A 22,686-nucleotide genomic window follows, 5' to 3' on the forward strand; every position below is an offset into this window, starting at 1 on the left:
CCAACCTTCGCTTCGTTGCAAAGGTTGTTGAGAGTGTGGTAGCGCGACAGCTCCCCCAGTACCTGGATGAATCGTCGTATCTGGATCTGTTCCAGTCGGGCTTCAGGCCTGGGTACAGCACGGAAACGGCATTGGTCGCGTTGGTTGGTGATCTCTGGAGGGCTCAGGACAGGGGTTGTTCCTCTGTCCTGGTCCTATTAGACCTCTCAGCGGCTTTTGATACCATCGACCATGGTATCATGCTGCACCGGCTAGAGGAGTTAGGGGTGGGGGGCACCGTCCTACGGTGGTTCTCCTCATTTCTCTCTGACCGGTCGCAGTCCGTGTTGACAGGGGGGCAGAGGTCGACCCCGAGGCCCCTTGTATGTGGAGTGCCACAAAGGTCGGTCCTCTCGCCCCTTCTGTTCAACATTTATGTGAAGCCGCTAGGTGAGATCATCCGTGGTTTCGGAGTGAAGTACCATCAGTACGCTGATGATACTCAGCTGTACATCTCCACTCCAGACCACCCCAATGATGCCCTTGAAGTGATGTCCCGGTGCCTGGAGGCCGTGCGGATCTGGATGGGGAGAAACAGACTCAGGCTCAACCCATCCAAGACCAAGTGGCTGTGGTTTCCAACATCCCGATATAGTCAGTTGGTGCCATCACTGACTATTGGGGGCGAGTCATTGGCCCCCACAGAGAGGGTTCGCAACTTGGATGTCCTCCTGGACTCACGGCTGTCTTTAGAAGAGCACATGAAGGCCATGGCCAGGGGGACTTTTTATCAGGTTCGCCTGATTCGCCAGTTGCGTCCCTTTCTGGATCGGGACTCGTTAAATACGGTCACTCATGCTCTCGTTACTTCCTGCTTGGACTACTGCAATGCTCTCTACATGGGGCTCCCCTTGAGGAGCACCCGGAGGCTCCAGCTGGTCCAGAATGCGGCCGCACGGGTGGTTATGGGAGCGACGTGGTGCTCCCATGTGACCCCCCCCTCCTGCGCGAGCTGCACTGGCTCCTGGTGGTCTTCCGGGTGCGCTTCAAGGTTTTGGTTATCATCTTTAGAGCGCTCCATGGCATCGGACCAGGGTATTTACGAGACCGCCTTCTGCTACCAATAGCACCAATAGCCTCTCACCGACCAGTACACTCCCATAGAGAGGGGCTCCTCAGGGTGCCGTCGGCCAAACAGTGTCGACTGGCGGCCCCCAGGGGGAGAGCCTTCTCTGTGGGGGCACCTACCATCTGGAACGAGCTCCCCCCAGAGATACAGAGGATCCCAGACCTGCACACGTTTCGCCGTGCTCTCAAAACTTTTCTATTTCAGCAGGCTGGCCTGGCCTAACTCTCCTCTTTTAAATTTTTAATTCGTGATTTTATAAATTGGGTGTTTTAATCTGTGTTTCGGCCAAAATATTTAATAATTTTAAGGGATTTTTAATATTTGTATTATCTGTATTTTATCTTGGCTGTTCACCGCCCTGAGTCCTTCGGGAGTAGGGCAGTATAGAAATTTGATTAATAAATAAATAAATAAATAAATAAATAAATAAATAAATAAATAAATAAATAAATAAAATCAATGGTGAAATTCAATTTTTTTTACTACCCGTTCTGTGGACGTGGCTTGGTGGGCATGGCGTGGTGTGGCGTGGTGGGCGTGGCTTGGTGGGCATGGGAGGGGAAGAATAGTGCAAAATCAGCATTTCCTCCCCACTCCTGGGGGAAGGAAATTGCAAAATCTCCATTCCCATCCCACTCCGGGGCCAGCCAGAGGTGGTAACAGAGTTGGAAGGGACCTTGGAGGTCATCTAGTCCAACCCCCTGCTCACCGAGGAGACCTATTCTAGGGATTCGAACCACCAAACTGCTGGCCTTTCTGATCGACAAGCTCAGCGTCTTAGCCACTGAGCCATCAAGCCAGGCTGGTTCTCCTAACTACTCAAAATTTCTGCTACTAGTTCTCCAGAACCTGTCAGAACTTGCTGGATTTCACCCCTGGGCAAAATCCATTAATTCATTATCTCCAGAATATGCATGGTTGTCATACTTTTAGCATGTCCACATTCACCTTTGTTTCCATATTGATTATGTCCTCAAAGTTCCAGTGCTAAGCTAGCCTGGGTCTTCCATAACACATCTGCTGCTTATTCTTGGATGGCTCAGACCTTCTCTGATACCGGATCTAGGGGAAGAAGCCCTCGTCCGGGAAGGCCCAGACGAGGGCTCTGTGTCAGAGGCAGAGATGGGGCCAGGGCCATCTGGGAGTGATATGCGGACTCCGGAGCCCCCAGAGTCAGACAGCAGAGAGGCGGAGGAGCCTGTTCCTAGTGCATACATGCGCAGAGCTGCCAGAAGGCAAGAGCAGCTAAAGCAAAAGGGACGACTTGGGAATAAGGCCAGGAAATGATTGGTCCCTCCCATAAGACTTAAAAGACAAACAAAGGCACTTGGGTCTTTTGCAGGAAAGCAACGTTGCTGACTCTGTTTCCAGTCGGCATCTCTTGTTTGTTTCTGAACTCCATGGGGCTTTGCCAAGTAAGGCCTTTGGCAGGGTGTCAAAGAAGATAAAGATTGGTGATTACCCCGAAGGACTTGTTTTGCAACTAATTGGGACTCAGCTGGGAATGAACGTAATTCTCAGCTGTTACAATAAAATAGGTTTGTTTGGAACTAATTGTGTCTTGTAATAACTCAGTAAGCCTAGGTCACAACAAAGCCATTTTTTAAAGATACGGTACACCATTTCGGTTTGCCACCTTGATATCCTTGCAGAAAGAATATAGCATGATTTATTAAGTTATATTAAGTGAAGCAAATTGAAGAGCAAATCGTGTATATTGATGTTTAACAGTAGTAATTTTACTTTTCTCCCATGTATTTCAACATTTCAACCTTTATTTGATCAGTGACTGGTAAGAATTTCAGTCCATCCTAGCTTCAGTAGCAGCAGCTTTAATTACCTTTCACTCTTTTTATCATCCTGGGTAAACCATCCTGTGAATTACTTATTATGTCACCAAGCATTCTGATAGAAAAAAATATAAATTGATCTCAAAGGGAATTATGCAATAAAAAGTTTGACTAGGCCTTCTCCTAACGTACTTTTGTCAAATTGCTTAGCTGCAGTGATTTATGAAGCTGGTTTGTCTTTCAAACAACAGAAAAAAAAGTGATTGGCAGTGGAGCAGCTGCAGAGATGGAAGAATCTATGCCAGGTGAATGAGGAAAACCTCCTCCCATCCTTGGGTTACGCTACATGAAATGGTAGAGAAGAGATCAAATAATGGCCCCTTCTAGTCCTGAAGTTATTCTTATACTAAGTGTTACTTCTCAGAGGCCAAAAAAAAAAAAAGCATTTCTTAGTGGTAAAGTTGATTTTGAGATACAGGTAGTCGACTAAAAACTGCAATTGAGCTCAACATTTCTGTTGTTAAGCGAGATGTTTGTTAAGTGAGTTTTGACCCATTTTATGACTTTTCTTGTCACATTTGTTAAGTGAATCACTGCAGTTGTTAAGTTAATAGCAAGGTTTTTAAGTGAATCTGGCTTCCCCATTGACCTTGCTTGTCAGAAAGTCGCAGAAGGGGATCATGAGACTCCAGGGACACTACAACCATCCTAAAGATGAACCAGCTGCCAAGCATCTGAATTTTGATCATGTGACATAGGGATACCATAATAGTCATAAGTGTGAAAACTGATCATAAGTCATATTTTTCAGTGCTGTTGTAACTTCAAATGGTCACTAAACCATTCGTTTAGTGACCATTTAGGTTGTAAGTCGAGGACTACCTGTACTTTGCTTAGTATCTGTTTATGGAGGTTCTCAATCATCCAGATCATGGTTGTCCCAAAGGTGCTTTTCAAAAGGCAGCTGGACTTTCTTGTTTTTTCCTTTGAAGACATTTTGCCAAGACATCCAAGAAGTTTCTTCAGTTCTGTCTTCAGTTCTGTCTCAGTTTGCTTAGTATCTTAAACTTAGTATCTTAAAAACTATCTATGCATAGTTAGCATAGTCAGTATATTGTAAGCATACTCATCTATTAAAAGTCATGGGTGAACCTTTCCTGACTGGGTTCAAGCCTGAGCATGAGACAGAAACGGCACTGGTTCTTCTTATGGATGAACTGCAATAGAACTGGATGGAGGAGCCCTATTTTGTACTCAGAAGAAATGGCTCCCACATATTCCCCTAAGTATTGAGACTCAGCAGCATTCAAGTTTATCTCAGCAGCATTCAAGATTATCAATCATGCCATCCTTTTGGGTTGTATATGAGGTTTGGGAACAGATGTACCATTCTACAGTAGCCCTTCTCCTTCCAGAATGTATAGTTCCACTTACTGTTGAGGATGGAGAATTTGAGTTCATTGGCACTCCAATCTCAGGTGTCTCAATGCTTGGAAACCCACCCCTCCCTTTTTTTTTTAAACAGTTACATGAAGCCACTTGGCAAAGTCAACCATTGATTTGGGATGAGGTATTATTAATATAAAAGAGCCAAATTAGTGTAGTGGTTAAGACATCAGACTAGAAATGGGAGACCATGAATTCTAATCCTTCCTTAGGTACAAAGCCAACCAGGTGATCTAAGGCAGTCATTCTCTCTCAGTTTAAGAAGAGGATGGCAAACCATGTCTGAAATCTTGCCAAGAAAAATTGTAGGAACTTATTCGGGCAGTTGTCAGGATTCAACAATAATTTGAAGGCATACACAAACACATAGAAATTCATATGATGATGACACCCAACTACATATCTCCAGTTTAGGCCAAACAAGAGGTGCAATGGAGGTTTGGAGCTCTAAGGGATGAACAGGATGAAATAAACTCATCCAGCATGATGAAGTTTCTGATTGTGCAGAGGCCCCCTGGTATCAGGGAAGTTTCATTTTTAGCTCTAAATAGGGCAACACCTGTCAATGGTGATGTGTTGTACTCAACCCTCAATTATGTTAAGCAGATTATTATAGATACAGCTGCACTAAATACTTATTCTTAAATTCTGAGAACATATTGAATTGCACTTAAATGATGCCCTATAGGTCAGGGTTACTTCCATTACCAGCAATATTGTTTCCTAATGAGTTCTTTTCCTACTTTGTTCTACTGTGTGTTTTATATGCTTTAATATGGAGATGACAAGTACTGAACCTATAACCACCTACGTGCATATATGTTAATGCTATACCTAACTCATATAAATAACCCATTGACAAAGTAAAAACATGACTGTTGGGAAGCACCCAGTCTGACAGGTGAAGGATAAAAGTTGAAGTGTAGAGGTAATCTAGAGTCACTGCATAACTCTAAAAGGGCTAGAGCCAGCCTTCCCTGAATTCCTTGGAGCCTTATTTAATTGTCACAAATTAAAGCAAATATACATGTCCCAGATAATGTTGCAGGATCCAATCTGGGTCAGTCACAGGGACTAGAGCTTTCAGACTCCTGCTGGAGCCCATCCACAGGAAATTTCTCTCTACTGGGATGTGAGCTATTCTATGCGTAGTATTTATGTGATGCCTGGTTGGGTGTGATTTCTTATTGGTTGATTGGAGTGTTGATGGCTATTACCCCATATTTTTCGGAGTATAAGACTAAAAGAGGGTGAAAATTTGGGAGCGTCTTATACACCAAATGTAGCCCTGCCAAGCCTCTGAAACAGAGGTTTCAGAGGCTGAAAAAAGCCTTTAAAAGGGAAGTTTCAGAGGCTGAAAAAAAAAGCAAGGCACAGAGCTCACAACCAACGAACCTGTTGCTAAAGTTCACCTCTGGGAACAGCTGATTGGGGGTATTCTGAGCAGAGGTGGGTTTCAGCAGGTTCTGACCAGTTCTGGACAACCAGTAGCAGAAATTTTGAGTAGTTCAGAAAACTGGTAGTAAAAATTCTGACTGGCTCCACCCCCATCTATTCTCTGCCTCCCAAGTCCCAGCTGATCGGGAGGAAATGGGGATTTTGCAGTAACCTTCCCCTGGAGTGGGGAGGGAATGGAGATTTTACAATATCCTTCCCCTGCCACGCCCACCAAGCCATGCCGCGCCCACCAAGCCACACCCACAGAACCAGTAGTAAAAAATTTTGAAACCCACCACTGATTCTGAGGCCATCCACCCACCAATCAGCTTTTTTCTTATTTTCCTTCCCAAAAACTAAGGTGCGTTTTATACTCCGGTGTGTCTTATAGTCCAAAAAATACATTAAGTTTAATTCTTTCTAAGGGAAAGCTGCCAGACTTGGGAGATTCCTTTATTATAGGCAGAACATAATAAAGTAGTTAGCTTGAATTCTGCATGTGTAGATCTGATTGTTCCTGCCTTGTTATAGGACAATAACAGCAGGGATGGGATTCAGCCAGTTCAGGAGACCCGGTAGTTGTGACCTGCAGGTGGGCTGGGCCCGCCCCTCTTCCCCCCCTCCTGGGCTATGCCATCCTATTTAGCTGTGTTTTTTAGGCAGCCTGCATGCGTGCAAATGCACGTGAGAGCAAAGCGCATGCACAGAAGGCTGCGTACATGCACGGAAGGCACGCACGGAAGGCACGCACGCACATTTTCGGTGCTGGGGCGAACCGGTTGTTGATTCATGTGCTGCCCACCTCTGAATAACAGTCCTGTAATACTGTCTGTTAGTATATTCACAAATTTTCTATTCATTGTTTCCTCTTTTTGCTTCTGTGTTTTGCCAACTGATCGGATGTGTAATCCAAACCAGTCAGAGACCTGTGGTGAATAAAATCAAGGATTTGTGAACTTTTGTCCCACAAAAATCCCTGAAAATTATTGAAAGGAATTGTAATCCTCTAAAAATATTCATTAAAGTGTCTCTTTCAGGTCTCATCTTATGTTTGTCATGTCATGAAACCTAGAAAATCTGTTTGACCAGAAACAGTTGTAAATATGTATGTGTGTTTTAAGAGCAATTACTTTCAATTCTTTAAAAACTGATGTTGATCAACCAGAAGACCATCTCTTTCTCTTTCTCTTTCTAATAGTTATTAAATCCCAGTAGTAATTTGTTAGATTGGGCATGTGGCTATGTAGCAGTGGTGAAATGTAAAATTTGTTACTATTGGTTCTGTGGGCGTGGCTTGGTGGGGAAGTAATGTGACGGTGGGTGTGGCCAACTTTTTTTTTTTTTACTTTTAAAAGCATTTTTTACAACCTCTTCGGCCGAAGAGGTTGTAGAAAAAATGCTTTTAAAAGGCTCTGACGATCCCAGTTGAGCCGCATAATCATCTGAACCTTTTTTTTTTTACTTTTAAAAGCATTTTTTCTACAACCTCTTTGGCCAAAAGGTTTTAGAAAAAATGCTTTTAAAAATAAAAAAAAAAAGCCTCTGATGATCACGTGGCTCAGCTGGGCATGGTGGGAGGCAAGGATTTTTGCTACCGGTTCTCTGGACCACCCACCGCCATCACTACTGAATCATGCATTCTGGTCCGAACTGGGAGCATTTCACCCCTGCTATGTAGGTTATTAGGATGGGCAGCCCACTGGATCAAACCACCTTCTCAGAATTTTGTGATCTCACAAGCCTAGATAGTCAGGTTGACACAGACAACTTGTGGTCAAAAATTACCTTTTTCTAAGGGGACTGTATTGGATCTCGATTCTATATATTTTTGCTAGTTCAGACAAGATGCTGGTCCTAACGTCCAAAGCTAGACCATATACGGCAAGTCAGTTAGATCTCACTAGATGCTTCTTGGGCCCAGATCATTGCTCAGATATATTTGGTTATATCAAGTACATTATTAGGGCTGTAGCCAAGAAAGTCTGTCATCAGTTCAAAGAACACTTCCTTTCAATTTCCTTTCAATTCATCATCATCATCATCATCATCATCATCATCATCATCATCATCATCATCATCTTGGTTGATTGTTCTCCCTGTCAGAAAATTTCTCCTTATTTCTAGGTTGAATCTCTCCTTGGTCAACTCTTAGATATCTTGAATGCATGACTTCAGACATAAATTTACCAAGATCCTGAGGTCAGCTCATGCATTTTCCTCCCTGTATGTTTTTTTACTGACAATTTTATCCATTATCAGGATATTCTGCGCTCGTGTAACCCCAATTTCTTGGTCTTAAATAATAAAATTGTAGCAAGCAGCAGACTCGTAGCAAGTCAGAATTCAACCAATAATAAATTCATGTGTGCATTAGCAACAGCCCTCATTAGCACTCCTAACTTTATATTAAAAAATCCACCACAGGTGAATGCAAGTTAACTATAATTCAAATCAATCAGCAATAAAAAAAAAATTTCCCTTGTTATATTAATATGAAGAAAAACTCCCATCAGGCCTTATTATAGCCTTTATAAGATAGTTCTCATTATATATCTATGATGCTGTCATTCACCTTTAAAACATAAATGGGATAATAGATTAAAACTGGCTGTTATCTTTAAAAAAAAACACTTTCTGGGCCTTTTCTGAACTGCACAATATTACAGGAAAACCACAAAGTATGAAAGAACCACAGTGGTTTTGTGGGACTAACGACAGATTAGTTTAAGTTAGAGAGCAAAGCTCATATAGGTTGGGCACTGTTGGCAGAAAAACATAGGAATAAGAAAACCAAACTTCTTGATTTAGATATCAAGAAGGCTGGAAAGTAGTAGACATATTTGTTCATGTTTATATCTCCTTAAAGATCTTTAAAGCATTGGAAAAGTAGAGTTGATTATGGTGTATGACTTTTTTTTAAATTATAAATTTTATATATTTATTTTTATCTATTAAGTATATTTAAGTATATCCTTTGTCCTAGTGTACTAGAGTGATATATAAAAAGCATAAAGACAAAATATGTTATACTATATTACAATGGAGTACCATATATGTTACAATACAGTACAATTCCTAAAGTTATAAGTTATTAAAATAAATTAGAGGCATAAAAACAATTGTGTGTAGGAGAATGTGAAAGTGCAGAATTTAATTCAGGGCAATTTAAAATAATTTAACCTATTTGGAACAGCATCCATAATGTCTATCATACAGATTTAAATATCTTAAAACTGGGTCAGTTCCTACTTTGTCATCTAGGTAAAATAACATTTAAAAAAAAACCCAAAATCTTTACATAACATTTCTCAAGTTAGGAATTTATTACACTGCTGTAAATATTTTGCAAAGCTTTGCATAAATCAATCTTTGCATACATTGGAATGCAAAACAAGGTATATGTCAGTGGTGGAATTCAAATTTCTTTACTACCGGTTCTGTGGGCGTGGCTTGGTAGGCATGGTGTGGTTTGGTGGGCGTGGTTTGGTGGGCGTGGCAGGGGAAGGATACTGAAAAATCCCCATTCCCTTCCCACTCCTGGAGAAAGGATATTGCAAAATCTCCATTCCCACCCCATTCTCGGGCCAGCCAGAGGTGGTATTTGCCAGTTCTCCGAACTACTGAAAATTTTCGCTACCAGTTCTCCAGAACCTGCTGAATAGCACCCCTGGTATATGTGCAATACCTGTGCAATATGTGCAATGTGTGCAGAGTTGAAGGACTTAGCAGTAATTGCTGGATAAGAAAGAAGGAGAAGCGATGGCATTACAGTATTGAAGACTATGTGGATGGCAAGAATATTGGGGAAACTGCCGAGGTGAAATGTTCAGGCTGATCAATTTTCCTTATTTGATGACCTTATTAGTGGCTTTTTTTTCTCCTTGTAGAGTTCTATAACATGCAAGTATATTGTCCATTCCTTTGTCTGTCCCTCAAGAAGCATAGGGCATTGGGGACCACTTTGGCAAACTATGCTGTTGCCAATGCAGTCTCATCAGATAGGATTTGATTACCCCTTGAACATCATTAGCATCGGTCTTCATCTTCAAATGCTTGGAAAGCTGTGCAGCTTTTCTTCTATCACCCCTTTGTGTGTTTCTTCACAAGCCTATTTCTCTTTTGCATATAATGCCTATCCGCATCTTCTACATAATTATTGTATTTGCCTTAAAATTTGCAATGACCTCTTCTGACCGTGGATTACATAAGTGATATACTCAGCAATAGAAAGAAAACTTTAATATTGTTTAAACAATGTTTAAAACATGCCTGAAAGACTGCCAAGAGCATTATTGATTATAAACAAAATCTTGAATGGGATCTCTTGTATTGTTTTTCTAATTTGGGAACAAAACTATCAATGAATCAATCTTCAGAAAATGTTGTTGTGATCTAAATAGTAAGATCTGAATGACATTACACAACAGGTACAGTGGTTAGACTGCAATATTGCAGGCCACTTTTGCCCATTGCCAGGAGTTTGATCCTGACCAGTTCAAGATTGACTCAGCCTTCGATCCTTCTGAAGGGTAAAATGAGGACCCAGATTTTTGGGGGCAATATGATGACATTTGTAAACCACTCAGAGAGTGCTGTAAAGTACTATGGAACAATACATAAGTGCTATTGTCAGCCCTGGAGGGTTTGTTTGGATCTTCAGCGCTGCCATACTTAGTGCTGTGGGAAAGTGGGAGGGGGTTGCATGGAGTTGGTAGAGTTATTTAGCCATAACAACATTCTTTTCTCTGAGAGTCAAGGACGTTCAGCCTGCACCTGGAGTGGCATGACTGTGAGGCATCTCCAGTTGGGGCAGTGGATTGATTGGACCATGTGATGGACATGTGGGTGCAGGGGAAGGGACTTTGACTTTCCTTTGGGTGGGGAAAATCTGGGAGCTTTCAGATTCAGGTTTTCCCAGATGTGCCAATATGACATCTCTAATAAAATGGAACTTTGAGGAACTGCCTGCCTCGGAGTTTTCTTTCATTGGGGGGTGTTACTTGGAACCCTGACAGCTATTACTATTGCTATAACTAATAATCTTAAATATACAACTATTTTCTGTGCTGAAAAGGGATGTCTGGATTAGTTGATTTTTCATTCCATATTCTTTTATATGTCTGATCCATCCTGTTTCTGCATAAATCTGAAATTTTCTTTTAGGCACACAATACTTCACATTCTTTTAACAATCCTTTTCAAAAGTAATAATTCAGTATAACTTTACTCTCAGTTATGCTTGCATTTAAATAAAAAAAACTTATCACTGCATTTACAGGAATATGAGAATTTTAAGATAACTCTTCCAATCTGCATAGTATTTGAAGAAATGCTTAAAATGCAAAGAGACCGAAAACCTTAAGCACCGATAGTTTGGGGAGGTTAACTGATATAGGGCTGGTTTGCTAGGATTTGGACATCAGTTTTTGAAACTAAAAACAGTTCATACTCTGTTGCACAAAAGCTTCCATTGTGATGCTTTGTTTAAATGCCCTGTGATCTTTCTGTTGCAATAGATGCATGTCAAAAGAGGCCTGTACAGATAATACTTTTGATAATATTTCAGTTGAAGTGCCTTTTCAAACTAGCACCCTAGATTAAAACAGACTTCCCTATCTACAGAAGCTTAGTTTTAAAACTTAGTTTTAATTCCATACAATTTTGCAATGGAAAATGGTGAATATTAGTGGTGCAGTCTTAGAAAGCTCTACGATATGTAAAAATGGAGCTGAATAGCTCTGAATGGGCCCACTCTGTGTATTTGCTTTCTTCAACTTCATTATTTGTTTCAGGAGCAGCATATGATACCATCTTAAAAGCAGACAAAGCAAGAAGGAATGGATTCAATGATAATGAAGAAATGGAATTTTGGTTATAATATAAAGGCTTGAATAGTTCTTGGAAGCAGAGGTGTTGGGGAAAAAGTAACATTCTCCACTAAATATCTCTGCCTGCTGTACTGGGTCCATGTCATAGTAGTTTATGCCAATGTCACATAAATACCATGCCTATTTTCTGTGCATAAAATGTCAGAGCCATCCTTGGAAACTTAGTGCAAAATGTGGACAGCAAAACCGGGAGAGAGGTTGATGGGATGACTGTGGAGGGATTAATTTCATGCAGCTCATTTGCATCTCAACTGTCTTTGTGCAGATATTTTTAATGGAAAATGTATGTAGATTTTTTTTTTTTTACTGTATAGTCAAAGATATTTGAAAGCTGCCATGTTGAAAAGAGCTTTGAACTGCTTATTCAGATGTTTCTTAAACAAAAAAGCATAGTGTGCTGCCAGATAGTTTTGAAGAATCCTCCTGCTTCAGAAAAGTTTTCCTGTCATATGTGATGGTGACATGGCTCTGGATGTCAGTCTAATTCTTTTGATCTTGATCTTGCTTTGCTTAAAGATGTCAGAGCCTTACTGAAATCAAAAGGTTGTGTAGCTTCTGTATATGCTAGACATTTATAAGATCTCCAAGCCAAACTTATTTGACTTGGTAGGACAGTCAGTAAGAAGCTCATTTATTGATCTAACATAGCTTTCCCCAATCTAGTAACTAGTGCATAGTGAAAATTCTGGGATGTACAATCCCAGTCTGTCTAAAGTATAAGGTTGTTCTAGCATTAATTAATTTAATACAATACTTTGTATTAAATTATTTATTCACTTCATTAACCGTGTATTTCCGCATGGAAATGTCTACTGCTTATCTCTATTATTTTTCTATCCTGCAGTTTTTGCAAACCATTCAGAATCACTTAGGTGAGATGGAGTAGAAATGTAATAAATAAATAAAATAATAATTATTTATTTCTAAGCTTACAAAGGAATCTAGGATATGAAGGCAAGTAGAAAAGTAGCGTATTTTGGTGAGAAAATGAAAATGCCACAGCACATCAGCATTTTAGAAATTTGTTATTTTAGTTTTGAATAATATTTAATTATCAAGCCAGCACATCTAGAAACAGTACACTGAAAACAAGGACGTTTTAACAAGTTTTGTTATGCTGTGGTTATGAACAGGAAGAGCAATTAATTCCTGAATAAATACATTTAACTACCATAAATAAATAAATAAATAAATAAATAAATAAATAAATAAATAAATAAATAAATTTTAAAGCAGCACATAAAGCATGCTATTAGCAGCAAACTCAGCAGGACAAACATTTACTTTCTGCCATGGTGTTATCTAAAAATCATTAGCGGAATTATGTTATTCCCAGTACGTCATGTTCTTATTAGTAAAGCTATTAAATCCATTCTGAAATATCCATTTAGAGTCCTCCTATAAATTGTATATTACAAGAGGTAGCTGCAAATTCAGGCAAATTCAAACAGATTGCATCAGATTTACAGCCTCATTATGTGCTATGGTTGAGAGTCTACTCCCTCTGCCATGTTACTCTTCTAAACAATGGTGGTAAGATATAAGGAAGTTGACAACAAGAAGCAAGCCTGTTTCCACTGCTAGGCCTTGACAGGGGCAAGGACAACTATCCTGTTCTTTGATGCAGTTTGATGCAAGATACTTTGAAGGCATTACTTGATCAGTAGGATCTAGTGCAGGGTTGTCAAAGTCATGTTGTTAGGGTGGCATCACGGGACATGTCGGGACTTTTCCCCCTTTGCTAAACCAGGTGTGGGCGTGGCCAGCACATGATGCATCCGGCCCATGGGCCGGGAGTTTGACAGTCCTGATCTAGTGAGTCAAATAGCCTGTAATAGTCCCACATTTGACTTTTAGCTAAACGAGGGGAGACAAAACTGCCTTCTTTCTTTCATATTTTGGGCATTGAAGACAATTTTAGAGATATGACCGAATGTCAACAGCAAACATTCAGTTTTGTAGACTGCCACAATTCTGCTCTTGAACCTCTATGGTAGGGGTGTCGAACTCAAGGCCCATGGACCGGATTCAGCCCATGGGGTGCTTAGATCTGGCCTGCGGGACCACCCTGGAAACAATGAAGGACCAGCCCGCAGTGCCTCTTCCAGTGAAAATGGAGCTTTTGAGGGTTATGCGCGGCCCTCTCGGGCTCCATTTTTGCAGATAAAAGGCTGCAGGATGTCAAGCTGGCCATGCCCACTCTGGCCATGCCCACCACAGCCATGTCCATTCGTCCCCCCCCAGGTCAAACACAACCCTGATGCAGCCCTCAATGAAATCGAGTTTGACACCCCTGCTCTATGGCATTATGCAGTATATGGGTAAATTGAAGGCCATGCTAGATACATCTGTATATATCAGCATTCCCCAACCTTTCTGGCTTTGTGGATCGGCGAGGGGAGAGGGAATGGTTCCGTGTGAGTGGTGGGTGAGTGCATGCACACATGTTCAGCTCAGTGGTGAGATGTAAAATTTGTTACTACCGGTTCTGTGGGCGTGGCTTGGTGGGAAGGGTAATGTGACTGGGTGGGCGTGGCCAACTTTTTATTTTTTTTACTTTTAAAAGCATGTTTTCTACAACCTCTTCAGCTGAAGAGGTTGTTAAAAAAAATGCTTTTAAAAGGCTCTGACAATCCCAGCTGAGTTGCCTGATCAGAGGCTTTTTTTTTCTTTTAAAAGCATTTTTTCAGCCGAAGAAAAAATGCTTTTAAAAGAAACAAAAAAGCCTCTGATGATTGTGTGGCTCAACTGTGCATGGTGGGTGGGCAAAGATTTTTGCTACCGGTTCTCCGAACCACCTGGCATCATCGCTACCGGATCGGGTGATTCAGTCCAAACCAGGAGCATTTCACCCCTGGTTCAGCTCCATTTGCACAAGCAGTGGGCATACCATCCACCACACACACAAATGCAAGTGGAGCAATGCATGTGTGCTTGCCCACCATTTTCATGGCCCCCGGTATACATCTTTTTATATCTTTACTTGATAGAAATATGTAAAAACACTTGACAGTAATGTGCATAAAAGAGGACACTAAAATCTGTTCTCTTTTACATGAATCATATATTTATCTTAATACAAATATGCAGATTGTACTTTAAACAAAATAGTCTGTTTGTCAAAACATGTTATGAACTGCACTTGTTAGAAGAATCTAAAATATATTAATGCTGGTGTATCACTGGGGAAATGCTATAACAATAGAGCTGTGATATATTTTTTTTAAAAGGAACTATATTTAAACGGGATTTATCCTGAGCTCCTGAGCTCAGTTTCTAAAACTTTTAGTTTATAATAGCAACATACGAATCTGCCTGTGCTTCAAATTTTTCTCCCAAGGTATTTCTCACAATTGCTCCCTAAATTGAGTAATATGTTACTCAAGTACAACAAATGGGCTTTCTCAGCAGTGATAGCTCCATTTTTGAACACTTTTCCTCTCATTAAGGTTTTACAATCTTTTCAACACCGGGAGAAGGAAAAAAAAAAACCTTCATTTTTTATCAACCCGTAGAACCCCACTATACTCACTATAATCTATATTATTTATTCTGCACCTCATCTTTTTTTATTTGCTGTTTGTTATGCATGAAACTGTAGACAAAAATGCTTGAAAAATTAAATTGAACAAGTCTCCTTCAACTCCCAGTGGCTAAATGGACACATTCATATCATATATATTTTTGTCACAATAATATGGAAACAATTAGTCAATGACTTCTTGTGGGCTGATTTTCAAATTTTCATACGAGCTTATAGTTCTGTTTTCCTTGGAGGAGTCCTTTCTACACACAGATGGTTTGTGCAGATGGTTGGCATAAAAGAGAAGCCATGAAAAGAAGTGACACTCACTTTCTGTTGTTCAAGTGGAGTGGCAGAAGTCACCATTATCAAAATGTAGTGTCCAGTGGAGGCTGAGAAGAAGTGCCACCATGGCAGGTCAAAGAGATGAGCCTCTGCAGGGCAGATCAGCATGGCCCATGTCCTCCCACCCCACCCCCATACTGGTAAGCAATACTTTAAAGTGCTGACAGTACATTCCCTGTGTCTTATTAAATTGCCCTTGATTTATTGCAGGGGTGTCAAACTCAAGGCCCGGGGGCTGGATCCAGCCCACGGGGTACTTAGATCTGCCCCATGGGGCTGCTCTGGAAATAGGCCCTGGTGCTTCTGCCAGGGAAAACAGGTTTCCAAGCTTCATTTTTGGCTGCCATGGCCTCCTGCAACCCTCTGCCAGTGAAAACAGAGCTTGGCAGTGGCAAAAGGTTGCAGGAGGCCGTGGCAGCCAAAAACGGAGCTTGGGAAACTGTTTTCACTGGCAGAGCGCTCAGGCCACCACAGGTGCCCCCAACAGGAGTGACATCTAGCTGGCCACACCCACCCTGGCCAACCCCCCCTCCCAAGGTGAAACACAAGCCTGATGCTACCCTCAATGAAATCGAGCTTGACATCCCTGGTCTAGAGAATTCCATCCCTGGTTAGAATTCTTTTGAAAAACAGGAGGTCTCAGATGCAGCCTTGAAAGTTAATATCCCAAGTATGCTTCAATCCATCCTTTTAATTCTTTTTCTTGTCCAGCTTTTTGGGGACTAGAGCAAAGCAGTATCTGTGCCTCTAGCATATTTTCTGGCCCTGGGGATGTGACCCTCTTCTGCTAAAGACTTATGTACAGCCTCAAGAATTGCTATAAAATTGCTGCTGAACTGTAACAGAAGGAGAAATTATTAAATACATTAATTATATCAAGTATATTATAATACTTTGTTTTAATTTGTTTTAACGTGTCTTCTGGCCAGGATTCAGTTGTGTAAGAGTACAGTGTGATTGTCCCTTGCTACGATACTCTACTTCATTTAGTAGATAAAATAGAAGCAGGCTGGTGGAATGAGATAGGCAGACAACCGAGAAAGTGATATTCATTGTCTTGGCATCTTCCCAAGCATTTGAGCTAGTATCTATAGTGTAGTTTGCCACTCATTCATTCATTTGTGAGATCTCTGTCTCAATCAGGCAGACTCAGAATACTGAGAATTGAGCTGAGTTTTTTAATACAGCGTTTCTCAAACTTGGCAACTTTAAGATGCCATAATTCTCTAGCCAGCATGGGAGTTGAATTCTGGAAACTGAAGTCCACACATCTTAAAGTTGTCAAGGTTGAGCAAACACTGGAATTATTGGATTAGTAGGGCCAGTTCAGAAGTACACCTTTAGTTCAAGAGAGAGAAAAATAAGGTTTTCATCCACATACTTTTCTTGCCTAGTGCAGAGGTACCTGCTAACCATTTGTTGAGGGCATTGCCTCACAATAGAGACTCTATTGCAGTTCCAGTGTGCCCCTGAGTCAGACCAAAGCAGGATCCAAGTGATCCATAGGAAAATGGCATTTTCTATTAGAAAACAGAACACAACCCCCAGTATGAAGATTCTGATTCACTCAGAAGAAGGATTCTGAAGAAGGTTGATGATCTGCAGGACTCTAGTTGGCTCTCTGCAGAACCATCCCTGCCCCTCAACATCTGAACATAGGACAGTGTGCTTCTCTTGCCATTTCTTTTTGGGTGCTAGAGAGTACAGAACCTTTTCCACCCCTTTTTTTAAAGGTCCATGTTGTTGTTGTTAGTTGCGAAGTCATGTCCGACCCATTGCGACCCCATGGACAATGTTCCTCCAGGCCTTCCTGTCCTCTACCATCCTCTGAAATCCATTTAAGCTCATGCCTACTGCTTCCATCCAGTGACTTCATCCAGCCACCTCATTCTCTGTCGTCCCTTTCTTCTTTTGCCCTCAATCTTTCCCAGCATTAGGCTCTTCTCCAGTGAGTCCTTCCTTCTCATTAGGTGGCCAAAGTATTTGAGTTTCATTTTCAGGATCTGACCTTCTAAAGAGCAGTCAGGGTTGATCTCCTCTAGGACTGATTGGTTTGATCGCCTTGCAGTCCAAGGGACTCACAGGAGACTTCTCCAGCACCATAGTTCAAAGGCCTCAATTCTTTGGCGCTCATGTAGGGATAGCAAATTTATGGAATAACTTCTACAAATCACTTCCACAATTATCAGTAACTTCTGTTGCTTGTTTTTTCTCCTCCCCAGCAAGTACAAAAGCTGACTAGAAAGGAAAAGGATGCTGGAGAAAAGAAACCAGAGAGACAGGGAACCTTCATTCCCCTTGCTCCTCTTCCCTTCCCTTGCTCCTCTTCCCTTCTCTGCATCTGCTCTTATCTCTCTACTTTCTCCACAGCAGCCTCTAAAAGAAGAAAGGGGAAACAGAGAGATGATCTGGTTTGGGAACTGCTAACAAGCACAGAGAAAGAAAGGAGTTGAAGACATATCATATCTTTGGCCCAAAGGGAAATTCAAGATGGAAAGCCACATTCCACTTTATGAAGTTATGGGGAACTATTGTAGGAGTTAAATGCTAGATATTAATATCCTTTGGAAACCATCCGATTTCTGGGCAGAGAAATTGGGTGGATAATTTCTCCAAATTTAACCTTGAGGAAGAAATAGTTTTCCAATAATATCTTATTGGTTGGACTTTCCCCAGTAGCATGGATAGCAAAAAAATAAAATAAAATAGTAATAATAAAAACCAATCAAAGGCATTCTTTCATGATGTCCTCTCCTGGGAAGCCAGAGAAGCTGCAGAATATTGGGGAATGAGTATACAATGAATGGCAGGACACATACAAACAGTCCTTGGCCACCTTCTAAGTGAATTCACTGCCAGAACACATTCCATATGTGAGAATTTCATTGGATTTTTCTTCTTTTTTGAAAGTAGAAGTTATTGTTTCTTTGAAGGGCAGAAAGTTTTAAAAGAACCTAGACTTGGAGAGCAATAACAAGATCCAGTTTCTGACAGAGGAACACACCATGGATCCCCTGAAGTTATTTTCGTGCACTAAAAATTCCATGTAACTAATTTACTCAAATCCCAGTTCTTCCAAAAAAGCTTCAGTGGATAATGTTCTCTTTGATAATTTCACCTTCAGTGTTTAGAAAACACAGACGCAAGTGACTATTTTATTATTTTTGCAGCAGGATGGCTCTTGTTTCTTGTGTGCAAATTACAAACTCATAATTTCATTTTGTTAGGCTTCTAATTGAAAAATGATTAAGCAGATGTCTATTTTGCAGTTGACCTATTGGCAGCATTTGGGATTATAGTTATTTTTAACAGAGCCATTGAATCAAAAAAAAAAATGAAACCTGTTTGGGTTTCTCTGGCAGTCTCTCATAATTATTTATTTCCTATGACCAATATTTTCATGCATCTTCAGAAGAATCATACAAGTATGAAATCTAGTATCTGTCAGATCTCTCGTGTAGAAAAAAGTGCCAATTTGTTTTCTTAGTCCTTAATGATGTACTAACTAGTACAGATACCTTTCACTTATTGACTGCATTTGGATGTCAGGGTTCCAAGTAACACCCCCAATGAAAGAAAATTCCGAGGCTTGAGTTTCCTCAGTTACATTTTATTAGAGATGTCATATTGGCACATCTGGGAAAACCCTGAATCTGAAAGCTTCCAGGGTTTCCCCACCCAAAGGAAAGTTCAAGTCCCTGCCCAACACCCACAAGCCAAGCACATGGCCCAATCAAAGCACTGTCCCAACTGGAAATGCCTCCCAGTTCCAGTCTTCCAAGTTGGACAACTGACAACTCTGTGACTAAGCGATGTGATCATAAAATTTAAAAAAAATCATGCAACTGCACCTGACTTACAATAGAAGTTCGGCAGTTCTGGCTGAGGTCATTAAGTGAATCATCATGAAGTGTTAAGCTAGGTGTCCTGTGACTGTCCTGCAACTTCCTACCAGGATTTTGCTTGTCAGAAGCTGGCTGTGAAGATCACAAATGGTGATCATATGGCTGCAAGAGCACTGTGATGGCTGCAACTTTAAAGATTGTTATAAGTTCATTTTAATTAGCATTGTTGTAACTTCCAACAGTCTTTTAATAAATGGTTGGCAAACAAGGACTATCTGTACTAATGGTAGATTATACTTCCATTCAGAGTTTTTCCAAGCTGACCTCAAGAAGTTTGAGAAGATAGCAATAGCACTTAAGAATTATATACTGCTTCACAGTGCTTTACAGCCATCTCTAAACAGTTTACAGAGTCAGCATATTGCCCCCAACAATCTGGGTCCTCATTTTACTGACCTCGGATGGATGGAAGGCTGAGTCAACTTTGAGCCTGGTGAGATTTGAACTGCCAAATTGCAGGCAGTGGGCAGGCAGCAGGAGTAGCCTGCAGTACTGCATTCTAACCACTGCACCACCACGGCCCTTTAAGATAAGATAGTTATCAATCAGGAAGTATAGTGGTCAGTTATAAGCCAAAACATCTGGAACATTTAAAGAAATGTTGCAAATGTGGTATAAATTCATAGGGCACATTTCTTCTTACAGTAAAGGGAAAAATAATCTGTTTCATTTCATAATTCAGAAGCTCCAACATTTGCTTTTGAGGCTGCTTTCCATCCTGCCACTGAGAGTGTAAGATTGCCATCCATCAGGTGTCTCCCAAGTGACCCTCTGGAAGCTGAGAAGAAAAAATTCTCCCTGAAATAGCAGCACACAATGGTGCACACAGCATTCAGGAAGAAATGAGGCAAAGCTTCTCAGCTGTAGTCTTGGGGAAGGAACATTGTTGGATAGGAGATAGCTTAATGCAGCAGAAAGAATGCATACTCAGAGAGAAACACTTAGAACAATGCCTCTCAAGCTCGGCAACTTTAAAAAGTGTGGATTTCAACTCCCAGAATTCTCTAACCACTTTGGGAATTGATGTCCATACATTTAGAACAGCAAGGCTGAGAAACACCGGATTAAGATGATAGCATTTTAAAGAAAATATTCTAGAGGCGGGTGCTCATATGCATGGAGAAAAAACCCAAAGATAAGCATTATTTAAGAAATAATGTAATAATATGAAAGTCTGATTGACTCAAGTTTATCAAAAGCTGTATGTGTGCTATTGGAAAGTGTACAGTTATGAACCACACAGGCCAGAGATGGTAGAGAAAGGAAAGCTGAGCTGAGAGAGGAAGGATGCTATGAAATCTTTGAAAATATCAATCTAGCTAATACGGTAGCATATGCAAAGCAAGTATTTTGCAAAGAAGTATGCAAAGTGTCTATTGCTACATTGATTATCTGTAGTGGTCAAACACAGAAAGACAGTGCAATGCCACTAACTATTGCTGTTTCACTGAGAGCCAGTTTGGTGTAGTGGTTAAGGTACCAGCTAGAGACCAGAAGTTCTAATCCCATTTAGGGCAAAAGCCAGCTGGGTGATCTTGGGCCAGTCACTCTCTCTCAGCCCTAGGAAGAAGAGGGCAACAACAAACCAGTTTCAAAGAAATTCAAAGAAAACTATCATGCAGCAGTTGCCAGGAGTGCACACAGATTCAAGCAGACACATACACAAATACACACAAACACATAAAGTAAGCAAAAGGTTTCAACTCATTGTATTAAGAAGGGGCATGGCCAAAAAGCAGACAAACAGAACTGCTGTGAGGCACCCCGCCAAGTGTTTTATTGCAAGAGAGGGCTACACTGGTCTAAATGGTAGAATCCGCAGTGGCATACCTTAAACATTTATTTAAATTGCAGGGAGTTGGGAGATTTGTAAATTCATTGCACAGACATAAGCACCACCAGTTGTTATGATGAAGATTTAGATTTCCTACTGTAAACAATAATTTAGGCATGGAGACTTGTGAAAGAGCAAATGCTGATTGCAGTAGCCCAAACCTTTGATTCTGAAGAACTACTTTAGGACCTGTGAGCTTTGATGGGAGTAACCATAGAAATCATAACTTATTAAATAAGTTATTCATAGTTTCCTCGTGATAAAGGAACAAAGCTAACTAGATGATGCCTCCCCTTCTCCAGAAATTTCACTTCTTGTTTATCTATAGTAACCCTAGATGACAGCCACTTTTTCTTGCTGCAGGTTGAATTGCTACTTTTAAGAAATGACAATGTTGATTTTTATTCATTTATTTATTTTCTATAAACTTTGGTTTTTAAATTGCCTTTTTCATTCTTTTACCAGGTAAAGGAGATGTTTTTGGGGACATCTTCTGGAAAGAGACCACTCTAGCTCATGCATGTGCCAACGTACGGGCTCTAACCTATTGCGATTTGCACATTATCAAACGGGAAGCTTTGCTGAAAGTTCTGGACTTTTATACAGCTTTTGCAAACTCTTTCTCAAGGAACCTCACTCTCACCTGCAATCTGAGGAAACGGGTAAGATCTCTTTAATCAAATTTTACATGAAAGGCTGTTTGTTCAGTAGTGATCTAATTTTCAAGTCAGTAGCTTCTCTCCAAGGGACTAGTTTGGATGCTATGTGTTTAGCTCAAGAGTATGTGAATGTTGTACATGTTTTTTTCCATGAATGTTGAGAATGTTGAGACTAAACCTTATAAAAATTAATGATAAAGAAATAGTGAGACCATGCAGGAGAAGGAACGGTGTTGCATAATGCACTGATTTCGATCTGCAGGTCAAAAGGTTCCCATCCTTCATGAAGGAATATGAAATGTTGAAGAAGCATCTATGAGGGATTGCTTCATGTCCTTTATTAGTTACAAGGAGACTGAGTAGGTAGAAAGGCCTGTAGTTATAACTGGATGACCTATGCTATTACTAGAAAAATTCTGGGCAAGCAAATACAAGAATGGAGTAAGCAGAAGATTCTGGAACATTTTGGAGTGAGTGGTCTATAACAATATAACAACACAAAAAGGAAAGAGAGAAAATGTAGAAAATCTGGAGAAAGAAGGTGCAGGGAGAACATCAGGTTGGAGTTAAAATGTCTCATTTGATTCTTCTTCTCCTCTTCCTTCCTCTTCTTCCTCCTTTCATGCATACTTACTCAGTTCTCTGAATTAATGTAACATGTTTTTAATCATATGTGACTGCAAACTAAATCAAACTGAATTTTTTGGCTTGGCTTCTTTTTTAAAAAAAATTGTCATTTGGTTCACTCAAA

The 22,686-nt window shown here is 40.6% G+C and overlaps 1 protein-coding gene across 1 annotated transcript in view; it reads left to right on the forward strand.

Annotated features, from left to right (window-relative positions):
• Positions 1–22,686, forward strand: part of KCNH5 (potassium voltage-gated channel subfamily H member 5) — a 214,630-nt gene that overhangs the window by 169,615 nt on the left and 22,329 nt on the right. The window contains exon 10 of the mRNA XM_070931612.1: positions 21,742–21,938. Coding sequence (XP_070787713.1) covers positions 21,742–21,938 — 197 coding nt within the window. The remainder of the gene's footprint in view (positions 1–21,741; positions 21,939–22,686) is intronic.

The sequence above is a fragment of the Pituophis catenifer genome, unplaced genomic scaffold (assembly GCF_029215685.1).
Source record: "Pituophis catenifer annectens isolate HBS135680 unplaced genomic scaffold, rPitCat1.0.hap2 SCAF_1, whole genome shotgun sequence".
NCBI lineage: Eukaryota > Metazoa > Chordata > Lepidosauria > Squamata > Colubridae > Pituophis > Pituophis catenifer.